The 13351-nt window shown below is 45.9% G+C and overlaps 1 protein-coding gene across 2 annotated transcripts in view; it reads left to right on the forward strand.

The window, feature by feature from the left end:
* The window catches only part of CHN2 (chimerin 2), a 263201-nt gene that overhangs the window by 153316 nt on the left and 96534 nt on the right, over positions 1-13351 (forward strand). For both annotated transcript variants that reach the window (XM_052001780.1, XM_052001782.1), the window contains exon 3: positions 6569-6624. In XM_052001780.1, coding sequence (XP_051857740.1) covers positions 6569-6624 — 56 coding nt within the window. The remainder of the gene's footprint in view (positions 1-6568; positions 6625-13351) is intronic.

Below are 13351 nucleotides of genomic sequence, written 5' to 3' on the forward strand. Positions count from 1 at the left end.
GGACAGATGCCAGCAGTAGTGGCAAGGTGGCAGCCACAGGGCAGGGTTGGGGCAGTGGCAAAGGCAGTATCCACACCAACCTTACATTGAGCTCTGGGCTCACTGGTGCGATTACTAAAGTCTTTATTGGTATAAGGAAATTTATTAAAAGTAAGGAGTCACTGAGAACTTCTCAGGCAGCTTTTTAGGAAACCTGGACCATCCAGAGCAAAGGGCATATGGCCCACAAAACTCTCCACGGAGGTCTCAATCAGATGAAAATGTAATTAAGATATATTTAACAAAAAAATAAAAATGCAGTGAAACATAGATGATCTTAATTTGTGATTTTCTACGTCAATAGATGCTGTTTTACTCAACTGAGAAAAAAAGTCTAGATTAAATGATCCCTGGGTACAAGGGCCTAAATCCAACCAAAAATATGCTTACTGAACATTTATTAGTTAGCACATTCATTTTGTTCCAATTTACTATTATAGGATCAAATCAGGTTGTTCTCTACCCCACCCTATGCACAAGCATACATGGACACCACCTTGGATCCCAAGAAAACAGCAACAGTAACAGCAAACTTTCAAATAGTTTAATACCACAGACATTTTATATACCTACATATATACATACAGAGAGAGAGAGAGTGAGAGAGACAGACAGAGAGAGAGAGAGACAGAGAGAGACAGAGAGAGACAGAGAGAGAGATGAGAGAGAGAGAGAGAGACAGAGACAGAGACAGAGAATCAGAGAGACAGAGAGACAAAGACAGAGAGTCAGTGGAAGATAACTTCATCTAGAGGTATCTTCTTTATGTGGGACCATATTTCTCTCAACACATAGAATGGGAAGGAATGACAATACATGGCTGAGATATAAGTCTATATTGCTTAATAAAGTAAACCATTCATTTTTAAATGTATTAAATTGCATCGAATTAAATGCATTGAAACACCTTATAAATAGTTGTCTACAACCACAGATTCCAAATCAACACCGCGCCCAGACCATTAAATTAAATGGACTTAATGGTACGATCCAGGCTCTCTGCTAAGGGCGTGTGACACAAAAAAGCTCCCAGCCCTCCAATGGGGAGACAAGATAGAGCCAGTGCAATGTGAGGATGCTCCAGAGGGAAGGTGCTGGTGGGGGAGAGAGAAGCAGGGGAGCTCATCCAATTTAAGATATACAAGAGGCAGTTGGTGATTGACCTAAGCTGGCTGCCAATTGACTTTTCCAGCCTGTTTTACAGATGAAGAAACCAGGGCAGACAGAGTTAAATGACTTGCCCAGAATCTAGCTGTCTGAGGCTGGATTTGAACCCAGGTACCCAGGCCTGGGCTCTATCCATCACACCCTCAGCCGCCCCAAGATGGAGGTTAGAACTGGACCCATAAATCTGAGAATCATCTGTGTAGAGACGATAACTGAACCTAGGAGAGATTTGAAATCTCTGAGTTATCCCAGAAGCCTGGAGAAGGGCGGTCAGAGCATGGGGAGTGTGTGTCCTGGAGGGACATTCTCCAAAGGAGCCCGAGATGGAAGGGCCCCACGGGGAGGGGAAGCAGGGGCAAGAGTGTGCCCGAAGCCTTCAGGGACGAGAACTCCTAGAGCAAAGCTGGAGGGCAGCGTCCCAAGCTGCAGCAGAGGCTGGAGGGCAGCGTCCCAAACTACAGAGGGCTCAAGAAGGACTGAGAACAGGCCATGGACTTGGTGATGAGGACTCACAGGGAACCTTGGAGAGACTCCTTGTCCCGGAACCATGAGGTCAGCTGCCAGACTCCAGAGGCCCATTGCATTTCTTCCCTTTCTGGAGAATCCGGAGCACAATGCACCCTTTAAATGATTACAGAGCCTAATCTTTTCCTTCAAGGCTTACGCCAAGACTTAATAAATACTTGGTGATTGACTGAGAGTTTATTTGATGCTGAATCCTCAGTCAGGAATTCAGTTCTAATTATAAGACCGTTCCCAGGGGAAATTTTACAGAGATCCACCTTATGACAGTTTTCAGAAATACATTAGGGCAAAAAAGCGGAAAGGCTGCCTTACATTCAGTGACAGGATCGGAGAGAAGGGAGCAACTTTAGAAAGCGCGTGTGCATTGTAGGAAATATGGCCCCACAGAGAGCAGATCCCTCCCACTGAAGGTTAGACACCTTCTGCAGTTCTAAAGTGGAGACATCCCCCCCCCTAAATTTTTTACTTAGTTTGTACTAAAACCTTCCCCAGAAGCCATTCCGGATGTCCCTATTCTAGACCAGAGTTCTGGAGCCCAGGGTAAGTAGCACTTTGGGGCCTTTAAATCACTTTTAAAAGTAAATTAATCTGTAAGGTTGGGGACAACAACAGTTAAGACATTGAGATTCGCAAGGCCCCTCAGTGGTTGAATACCCTGGGACACCTTCAGCTGAGAAGGGGTGGAGAAGGGCAGTCCTGCTAGAGAAGCATGGAGAAGAAGCTCATCTTGCAGTTTCCTGTTCAAATGAATGATTCTGATAACCCAATGCTAGGTTCAGTTGTTCCTACCTATGAAAAACTAAAAATATAGTCAATGCTCTTTAAATTTTGCTGCCCTGCTTGCCTGTCAAAGCTCCTGTCTCTCTACCCTAGTTACGGCTCTGAGAGAATGCTGCTGGGATCACAGCTAGTCTTTTAAATCATCCCCATGAGATACTCTTAAGACAACATCCAAACAAACAAAATATTGTCACTTTGGGGTGCGAGCTTGGGGAAAAAAATGACTTAAGCAAACTTAAATCTTTGCTGCAGAAAGAAAGTGGGGCCCAGCCCCTGCATGTTGAAGGAGCTGTAGTAAAAAGCCTTCCCACTGTAAAGGTCTGGGACTGTAATTCCTGCATTTGAAGGCCCAGGAGCGATTTCCCTTCCCTCCCTATCCCATCATGCTGTGGATGGTGTTCATTTGAGGCAGCTGGGCAATGGAGTGGATTTAAAAGCCCCGAGTTCAAATCCAGCTTCAGATATTTACTGTCTAACTCCCTTAACCTCGACCTGCCTCTGTTTTCTCATCTGTAAAATGGGGAAAATAATAGCCCCTACCTCCCAGGGTTACTGTGAGGTTACAGTGAACTGATATTTGTAAAATATCTTGCAAGCATGAAGCACTATATAAATGCTAGCTATTTATTGTTATTTCCATAGGTCAAATCAGTGATACGGCAAACACTGCAGTCTAGACAAAGTTTGGGTTCCCTCAGGCCTGCCCGTGGCTCGTTCAGGATGTCGTTATTGGCGGGCAGACAATGCTCATGGCAGGCAGGGTCCGGCACTGCCCGCTTATCTCCAGAAACCAGCCTGGCCGGCTCTTTGGCACCCAGCTTGGGGGAGGGTTTCCAGGAGCCCTTTCCTTGCGGGACCCAGATTTTGACTTCTGGCTTATAGTCCATAAGTGAAAGTCAGGAATAAAGAAAGCGGGCTGATTTTGGCCTAGTGTAAGAATGATCGATCCGTTATTCACAAGTATTTATTAAACAGGTACGATAAGTCAAGCACTGTGCAAAGGGCTGGAGATACGAATGCAAAGAGAAACCAGCCTTCCTAGAGAGTTAGACTCTAGTCAGAGAGACAATAATACTATATAAATAGTGCAAGTTTGAAGTGAAGAACCTTAGGGCAGTTTAATCCAAGGTAATTGGGGAGGGAGGCCCCAGCGGTTGGTTGGGAGGAGGGGATCAGATGGGACAGGGAGGCTCACCTGGTCCTTCAAAAAGTCTGCATCTCTTGGAAGAATTCCCTCGGCTCCCAGTGTACCTCACTGGGATTAGACCTGTAGGATCTGGGATAATGTACAAAACCTTTCGACCTTATCCCTCTCTGTTCCTTCTCCTGCTGCCCTTAAATCTCAAGATTGCCTTTTTAAAACTGGGGCAAAGTTCTAGGATCATAGCTTTGAATACATCTCCCAGATCTTTGGCGGGGAAGGGTTTCAGAAGGCATTTTCTACCAAATTTCATTTTAGAAGTGAGGAAATGAGACCTTGAGAAGGTCAAATGATTTGTGCGAGGTGATGAATGGCCAAGTCAGCAGCTAATCCAAATCAAGGCCCACCGCCCTGTGAACCTGGCGAGTCACATGATCTCTCAAAGACTCAGTTTTCTCATCTGTTAAATGAGTGAGTTGGGCCAGCTGGGCCCTGGTGGTCCAGGATGCTAGGATGGTGTCGTTTGATTTGAAAATCAGCCTTCCTTCTGCCATATAACAGGCTGTCCCTCTGACAACTTGCCTTTAATAAAGTCAGAGCATCCCTTCTGTCCATGGGCTGTTGTCATGTCTTTGTTGGAGTGAGAGGACAGGATGGGCAGAAGCTCTTAATGGAAAAAAAAAATAAAGGTCAGCATTTTACTGTCTTTTAAGTTTACCAGTTTCCATCAGATTATTCAAGTGAGTAGAAGGCACAGATCCATAATTTATCAAGTCCTGATGCCTTCTTCTGGTAGTGTGGCTCCTCAGGGGCCTCGGTGCAGAATTGGAGAAATGCCATTACTCCTATTTTCCAGAGTCTTCTAGGATTTCCCATCCCCAAGCAGGGGACACGCAGCTGACAGCTGTATTCCTCTTTCCCCATTCTAATCAAAGCCATCGCCACCTACCTTTCTATCTAAAATGTTGGACACATAAAAATAGCTCATGTTCACAGAAAATCTGGGGGGCCCAACCTCAGGGGTCTGTCCCTGCTCACTGCACCCGTCTCAGCCAGCGGTGATCCTGGAGCAGCCTGGAGCCCTCGGCACGAGGAAGGCTCCCTTCCCATTGGCTGCCCATTCCCGGTGTTTGTCTGCCCTGAATCCCCCATCCTTGTGCACCTTCACATCCCTGGGGGAAGGAAGCCATCCCCTTGAAAGTCTGACGTTTCACAATGTGTCTAGGAGCACAGGCTTTTTCCTAGTCTGTCCTCAAGACCGGTCCCCCACAGTTGTGATTTTTAGAGATCAGGATGCATAGCCACAAGGTCACTGGGGGACTATTGATGTTCCAGGGTGGGGCTGGGGGATCCAAGCAGGAGATTATGGCTCATGACAAAGGGGATACAGGTGAGAATCTGACCAGGAAAGGAGGTCGGTGGGTCACCTATATGGTACAAATGAGAGATGAGAGAAAAGTTCCCAAATGCTATTATTTAAAAAACAAAAAGCCCTGAGAAAGGCCACGGATACATTGAGAAGGCCTCGTTTCAGTCAATCAACGAGTATTTACTAAGCCCCTATTACCACATGGTATTGCCAAGCATTATGTGAGGCACAAGACTCTCTGCCCTCATGGAACTTCTGCTTTATGGAAGATTTAGGAGAGGATCTAAACAATCTCCAGGGGACACACGGCTTGTAACATGCTCTGCTAAAGGGGGCACTCCGAAACTGCCCAGAACATCAGTGTGTCCGCGAGGAACAGAGTCTGCTTTAACGTGGCAGATGGCAAAGAGCTGAAGCTAGAAAGGTGAATGCCCCGTGATTACAACATTTATCCTGTAACCTTCACACCTTCTGCCACATAACAGGGTTGTCCCTTTCCATTTTGTAGCTTGGGATCTTGCACCATTTTCTCTTTGTTTTCTAATAGGATTAAGGTGAAGTAGTCGACACAGATGGACTTTTAACCTGACATGGATTCATCCCTAATTAACTTTGCCCTTGTCGAGATGCTGAAAGAAGCCACGGGTTTTTCACTCACTCTCCCTTTCTTTTTTTAAGATGGTAGATCCAAAGGTTCCACTACGGCACTGTGATTTTCCCACAAGAGTAAGCAGAATTGTGGACCTGCAGGAGAACCAAGACTCATTCAGGCTTCAGCCACTGAAATAATGGCAAAAGGCACATTGAGAGTGACAGGCTGAGCTAAATTGGTTTTCATTCTGTGAGTTCTCTGCTCAGCTCTGTCAAAATCTAAAGTTTGCCTTGAAAACAGGTGGAAGGGAGCTATTATGGAGAATCTTTGAGATCAGAAATAAGATGAAGGAAGAGAACTAGAAAGGGGTGGAGGGAGAATGGGAAATAATGACATGGAAGGGAAACCATCGTGATAGGCAGCATAGAAATGGAAAAAGAAGAAAAGGAGCAACGTTTTGCTCATTCCCAGGAAGCCTTCTGATGGGTCTCTGCAGATGCCTGTAGAGAATGACACTTCTTTTCACGTCAGCCCTTGTCTGGCCCGTCCAAAGATCTCTGACATTTACATTTAAATTCAAGAATCCTGTCATTTGGGCTTGCCGTTAGGTACTCCCAAGTGATGGTCTCTTTAAAATATTCAGAATATTTTCAATCGTATCCAGGCTTCCAAGAAAATCATAAAATGAATAGTGCCAGTAATAATTATCCAACAAAATCAGCCTCATAAGAATTTTTTTTTAAAAATCAATTTTGTCAGTTTACATTCTCAGTGACTAATTTCCATATAAATGACCTGATTCTTGTGATCTAAGGATGTCCCTTTCTCCCTTAAGAAAAACTGCGTTCTTGGTTTCTGAGGAGCATTTGTGTGGATTCCCTCTGAGCGCGTGTTTGTGTGTCTGTGTACATTAGCCTTTCCTGCTGATCACAGACTGCCTTTTTCTCTTTGACAGTGTATCAGTTACAGCAGGAAGCGCCGAGACCCAAGAGGATCATCTGTCCTCGGGAGGTCAGTATTACGACACTTGTCCTTCTCCTGGTTAACCGTGATCAATTGCTAGCCTGGTATTGATATTGGTGAACTTTCCCTCTGACTCCCATTAACATTTTATGGTGGGCCCTGTCTCGGGCAACATCTTAATCATTTGTGTTCTCGGTCATGCGTCCTATGCTAACCAACTTCAGCTTGGGAATCAGCGGGCAGAGCTGCCCCGAGTTCGTGTGGGGAGCGTTTCATGATCACGGGGGCTTCGCAAAACCTAAAAACAAACATATCCCATTTTCTTCAGTGTCGCTCTCTGGGGATCCCACATTTTAACCTCTTTGTCGGTCTTGGAAGCGTCTGACTAACGGACTCCATCAGTTCCAAAAGTCCATACAAGCCCACGCTCTTTTCTTTTAGCCCTCCCCGGCCTGATGAGGTTTGTATCCATGATGCATCTGGTGCTTGTGATCAACAGCAAAGCGAAGGAAATGGAGCCAGTTCTGCTATTTTCATTTCTATTTTGAGTAGTTTGGGAAATGCTTAAAACAAGCATCTTATTGCTGCTCTTTCTAAAACATCGTGGTTACCTCCTAAAGAATCCCTTTTCCGTCTCCCCTTCCTGCCCATCCAACAGAACCCCCCTGGTTGTAGCTAAAACAAACCAAAACAAACCAAAACGATCCACTGACCTGGTGGAACGGGCAGCGGCAGCCGCCATGTCCGCCCAGGGGAGAGAAGCGCCCTCACCGCCAGTCCTCCCGCAAATTTGTGCCAAAATTCCTCTCAGACACAAGCCCTGGAGGCCGGGGAGCGTCCATTTTGTGATGAATAAATGTGACATATTTATCAATAGGGGCTTCCGTCAGCCAATCAGTCCTCAAGCACCCACCAGTAATCTCAGGGCTCTGGTCCTCCCAGGTAATTGGGTTACAAAGAAAAACACTTCCTGCCCTCAAGGAGTCTACATTCTATTGAAATCATACATGTAAATGGCATAAAGAAGCACATATAATGTAAATGTGGTGTTGGCAGAGGCGAGGAACACACTGGGGGAATCATACAGGATCTTCTTTTTTTTATGCTTTTTATTTTTTAATTCTTATTTCTTTGCTGAGGCAGTTGGGGTTAAGTGACTTGCCCAGGCCTGGCTCTGAGACCAGATTTGAACTCAGATCCTCCTGACTTCAGGGCCCGTGCTCTATCCCCTGTGCCCCCCAGCTGCCCCAGGACCTTATTTTCTTGATCAAATATACAAAACTGGTTTCCCCCAAATCCCAAGGCTCCCTAAGCGCAACCCTCTCCTCCTCTAATCATTTGAGGTTTTATTTAGGATCTATCCTAAGGCCAATTCACATACACAGCCCATTGGGATCGACTGGTGTGATGGGTTCAGCATTTGTTGTTTTTTCATTTATAAAAAATACTTTGGGTAATTCGTTAAAATTAACCTCCTGGCCTAATTCCACTTCTGAGAAGACCTTTCTATTCCAGAGTCCCTGGAAAAAGGCCAGAGTAATGTCAAGAGCTGATAGAGAAATCTGAAGTCCCTTTCTTCAGGCTGATTAGAATATTCTTATGCGCCATGATGAAAATGTTTAGGCTAAAAAATGGAGAGAGGATGAGAGGCTGAATCTGTGATTTTGTTGGTGTGGAGAGAGCCCTTGGGGAGAAACTGCATTATTAATGTTTGCTCCGTCACTTTTTTAAGTCTAGACAACAATAAATCTAGCTCTGATTTGGGGAGTTTGCCAATTTTCCAAGTGTTAATAATGGCCCTGAATATTTAACAACCAACGTTTTCTGGAGCACACAAGCACACTCTGTATGGGAGCGGGCACACAGTAGGGGTTTTTTAAGTTAAATCAGGACCACCACTGGGCAGTTACAGCATGAAAGGATGCAGGCTCCCTTCTTGCCCTCAGAGGTGTAGAGCATGGGAACAATAGGACTTTAAAGCCTTTATCCTGCTGGAGACTTTTAAAAATTCTCAACTGTAACATTGACTGTCAAGTCCATTTCATTCTTTCTCCTCAGAAGGCGGCAGAGCTAAGTGACTCGCCCCACATTCGTGGTAATGGTCTCACATTTCTTTTTATCACATAATTGGCTGAGATGTGCAGAGAATACAGGACCGCTCTCGTGCTGACTGTACGGGGCTCTTCGGAGCACGTGGGCTGATAAACAGGCAGCTTCCAAGACCCGGGTCTCCTCAGTGTATCCCCATTCACATGTTCGGATCATGTGAAATTCCCTGATAGACACAGCAGCCGAGATAACTCTGAACCTGTTCTTCCCCACCCCGGTGCCACAGGGAAAGATGGGCACAGGATATTTAATCCTGCCCATGAAAATTCTGGTATAAAGGACTAATGACAAAAGCAAAAGCAGGGGTCCCAATCTTTGGGGCAGGGAAGAAGAAAAAAAAAGGAGGAGGAGGAGGAGGAGGAAGAGAAGGAGGAGGAGGAAAGGAAAGGAGGAGAAGAAAGGAGGAGGAGGAGGAGAAAGAGAAGGAGGAGGAGGAGAAGGAGGAGGAGGAGGAGGAGAAAGAGAAGGAGGAGGAGAAAAAGGAGGAAGAGAAGAAGGAGGAGGAGGAGAAGGAGGAGGAGGAGGAAGAGAAGAAGAAGAAGAAGAAGAAGAAGAAGAAGAAGAAGAAGAAGCAAAGAAGAATGAGAAGAAGAAAAAGAAAAGGAGAAGAAAAAGAAAAGGAGAAGAAGAGGAAGAAGAAGAAAAAGAAAAGAAAAGAAAAGAAGAAGAAAAGATCTCATTTAATGATCATGAGCTTCTTTCATCCTGCCATGGGATATAAGGGCCAGGCTTCCTGGGCCCCTGGGATCTGGAATCTGGGAGATGTGAGTGTTTACCTTATTTTACCTGAAACCAGTCCTCCGCCTTCCAAACCTTGCTAATATACACGCCTCTCTTTTTATGAACTGTCCTCCCGGTTAGAATTAAGCACCTTGGGGACAGGGTCTTGTCTCGCACTTGAATTTGCATTCCCTACACTTAGCACAGTGATCCCCGGCATGTAGTAAATGCTTAATAAATGTTTTATCATTCATTCATTCATTCAATAATTCATGAACCCATCATTCATTTCTCTCCCTTCCCCCTCCCCCCAGCCCATGCACTCAATATTTTTAATCATTTTTTCAGAATGGTTGTGGGGAAAACACTTTGTAGGCCCTAAAGTGCTGTAAATCTGTTAGATAATCCGTGCTCAGAAAATGTTCCTTCTCCCCCTCACCTCCAAGAGACCGGCAGCTTGTTATTGTGAAGCGAACCGAGTGCAGATTCTGCTTCAGATACTTGTTGTACGAGCCAGGACGAGTCACTCAAACTCTCCGAAGCCAGTTTTCTTATCTGTTAAATGCGAACGGTGCCCTCTGTGACCCCGAGGCCCTTTTAGCTCTTTCTCTATGGCGCTGATGCTACCAGCTCGGAGTTATGGGCTTCACTCCAAGTGCCACAATTTAGGAAAGGTGGTAGTTATATAGAGCAGAGGTTCTTAGCTTGGAGTCTTTGGATAAATTTCAAGGCTTCCATAAACCTGGATATAGGTGGAAAAAATTACAGCCCCTTTTAGCAGAATTGATTTCTCTTTTTTTTACTTGATGCAGTTAATGAGCAGATCCCTGGGCATCGCCGTTCTAGGAAAGGGATCCACGATTCCCATGGGGTTAGAAAGCCCTGGTCCCAAAGGTAGCCAGTGAGTCCCGTAGCCAGTGGGGGCCTGGATTCCCTGCTCCATGGGAATTGGCTTGAGGAACTTGGGCTCTCTCAGGCTAAAGAAGAGGAGGCTTTGGGGGAAGAATAGGAGTATTATCTTTGAGTATTTGGGAAGATGTCACACAGATATGGAAGAGAAACCAGAGTTCTTCAGTTGAGCCCCAAAGGGAAGTACCAGGAATCACTAATAGAAAGTAACTGGGTTTGGGGGAAAGAAAAGCTTCCTCAGACCCAGAGCCACCTGAAGGGTAACGGAAAGCCTGCCTCCCTTTATAGGAAGTCTTGATCCTGGAGTTGAGGCTGCGGGGGAATTCGGGGTCCAGGACAGATTGAATTTGGTGTCCCTTCCATTCTAGTTCTAAGTCTGTGCCCCTGAGAGATGGCCCAGGATGGGCAGCCTGATGTGAAGGGGCCGAGGGGAACGGCCGCCCACCGAGCCCTCCGAGCACCGGGAGCATGAGAGAAAGCACAGGTTGGCCCCTTTAGGCAAAGTGAAGGTTCTTCTGAGCAGGCCCTGCCTCGTAACCAGCCTCGTGGCTTCATTTGTACTCGGGCCTCTGGGTTTCTTTTGATTGTCTTTACTCTGTGGGAAGCATCCAGGACACGGCTGAGACGTCATTAGTGTGAGAAAACTCCCTGTATCAATCTGCTTGGTCCTTCTATCCAACGTTGTTTGGGACGTGGACCTGCTCAGGAACAGAATTTGAACCCAGAGCTTCTGGTCCCCTGTACTTACTCTCTAACCAGTAGCGCATTTGATGTCTTCTGTTAGTAATCAGTGATCACTAATAGAGTTCATAATAATTGTGATTTGTAAGTTAACTATCAGCAGTAAATAGATCTTTGAATTTGTGTTCAGTTATCCAAGAAATGACACCTCCCAGCAACAATGGCCACGGGAGTGGCCACAATATAAATTGGAACCTAATGGTTGGGAGAAAAGGAGAGCTTTGAGAGAGCTAACCCCATATACTACTTCCTTCCTTCCTTCCTCCCTTCCTCCCTTCCTTCCTTCCTCCCTCTTCCTTCCTCCCTTCCTTCCTTCCTTCCTTCCTTCCTTCTTCCCTTCCTTCCTTCCTTCCTCTCTTCCCTCCCTCCCTTCCTTCTTTCCCTCCCTCCCTCCCTCCTTCCTCCCTCCCTTCCTTCCTCCTTCCTTCCTCCTTCCTTCCTCCCTTCCTTCCTTCCTTCCTTCCTTCCTTCCTTCCTTCCTTCCTTCCTTCCTTCCTTCCTTCCTTCTTTCCTTCCTTCCTTCCTTCCTTCCTCCCTTCCTTCCTTCCTTCTTTCCTTCCTTCCTTCCTTCCTCTCTTCCCTCCCTCCCTCCCTCCTTCCTCCCTCCCTCCTTCCTCCCTCCCTCCCTCTTTCCCTCCCTCCCTCCCTCCTTCCTCCCTCCCTTCCTTCCTCCCTCCCTTACTCCTTTCCTCCCTTCTTTCCTTCCTTCCTTCCTTCCTTCCTTCCTTCCTTCCTTCCTTCCTTCCTTCCTTCCTTCCTTCTTTCCTTCCTTCCTTCCTTCTTTATTTACTTACACACTTACAAAATGATTGAAACATCCATGGGACTCTCAAGGCACAGGAGTCACTATGATGGATGACCGACCATACAGGTCAGGGAGCACCAGCGAGATCTGAGAAGATTCTCTCGGTTCTGTTCACTGATAAAACTTAGGGCCAAGGGACAATACTGATGAAGTCATGAACTGAGATGTGCCTTGGCCCCAGCCACGTAGGCCTCCTGGGGATCTCGAAGCCTGCCACACCAGATATCAGCCAGTGAGCCTTTGAAAGATTGCAGCCCCGCTGGTTAGAAACAGCTCTATTTAAAAGCTGAAAGAGATAGTGAAATCTCAAGCAGTTTTCTAATTAATATTTTATAATTGATTCCTTGAAGGTTATTTCTGGATATTTTTTCTTATTGCTTATTTTCACTCATTCTTTCTTCAGTCGTTTTCAGTCATCTTTTCTTCAGTCATTCTTTTGCTTTATCTGAAGCTGTAAACCCAGTGGGCAGCATCTTCCGTGGAGAGATCCTTTCATCCAGGATTTCCTCACCTTTTTGTTATTCTGGACCCCAGATGAAACCTATGAAATCCTTCTCAGAATCATATTTTTAAATGCATTAAAATAAAATTCATGAGATTACAAAGGAAATCAATCGAATTGAAATACAGTAACCAAAATAATTCTTCTTTAAAGTTCACAAATCCCAAGTTAGGGTTATAATCAATATATGAACTAGATGTCCTCAGAGGTCCCTCGTTAGCACCAGGTTTGGGATTCTAGGGTAAATTGGGTGCTTTGCCCAAGGAATCCAGGCCTCATAAGGGCGGAAAGCAGGAAGCATCATTCCTTCTCAGTGTGGTGAGGGCCACACAAAACAACCATTGGCGAGGCTGCTTGGAAGGCCAGATGCTTATAAATGAGGGCGAATCTCCCTTTGCAAAACTCAATAGTTTTCAACTCAATAGTTTTCACAGGCAGGAAAGTACTTGAAGAGTCCACATTTGGGGGAGGGATTACCTAGCCAAGGGGCAGCAGAGGGGAGCGGGTAGAAAGGGGAACGTGGCCAGGGAAGAGACGGGATGAAGCTTCCTCCAAACGGGAGATTTTTTAGGGTAATTGTTCTCGGAGCCTTTTTTTCATAGATATGATGTCGCCAGGACAGTGGTAGATCTACATACATTATACATTCAATCAACTTCTTCATTAATGAATTAAATTTGGAGAGGTCAAGGTTATAAATTCTGTTCATGATCCGGTGGCGGGAAGGAGACCCTGGACTTTCTGAATGGGGGAGTGCCACGATCCCCCCTGCGCCTTCAGAAGCTCATCCAGACAGCTGGGAGAGGAGGGACTGGACTGGGGGCAGATTTGAGGCCAGAAGACCAGCCCAAAAGTCATTTCAGGAGCGATGAGAGCCTGTTCTCCCTAGCAGCACTGCATTTGCACTGGGTTTGGGATCTACTCCAGGGAGTTTCCCAAATTTTAATCTCTTTTTTGTGTGAAAGTCCTGTTTAAAGATCTAAGAAGGC

This window comes from Antechinus flavipes, chromosome 5 (assembly GCF_016432865.1).
Source record: "Antechinus flavipes isolate AdamAnt ecotype Samford, QLD, Australia chromosome 5, AdamAnt_v2, whole genome shotgun sequence".
Taxonomy (NCBI): Eukaryota; Metazoa; Chordata; class Mammalia; order Dasyuromorphia; family Dasyuridae; genus Antechinus; species Antechinus flavipes.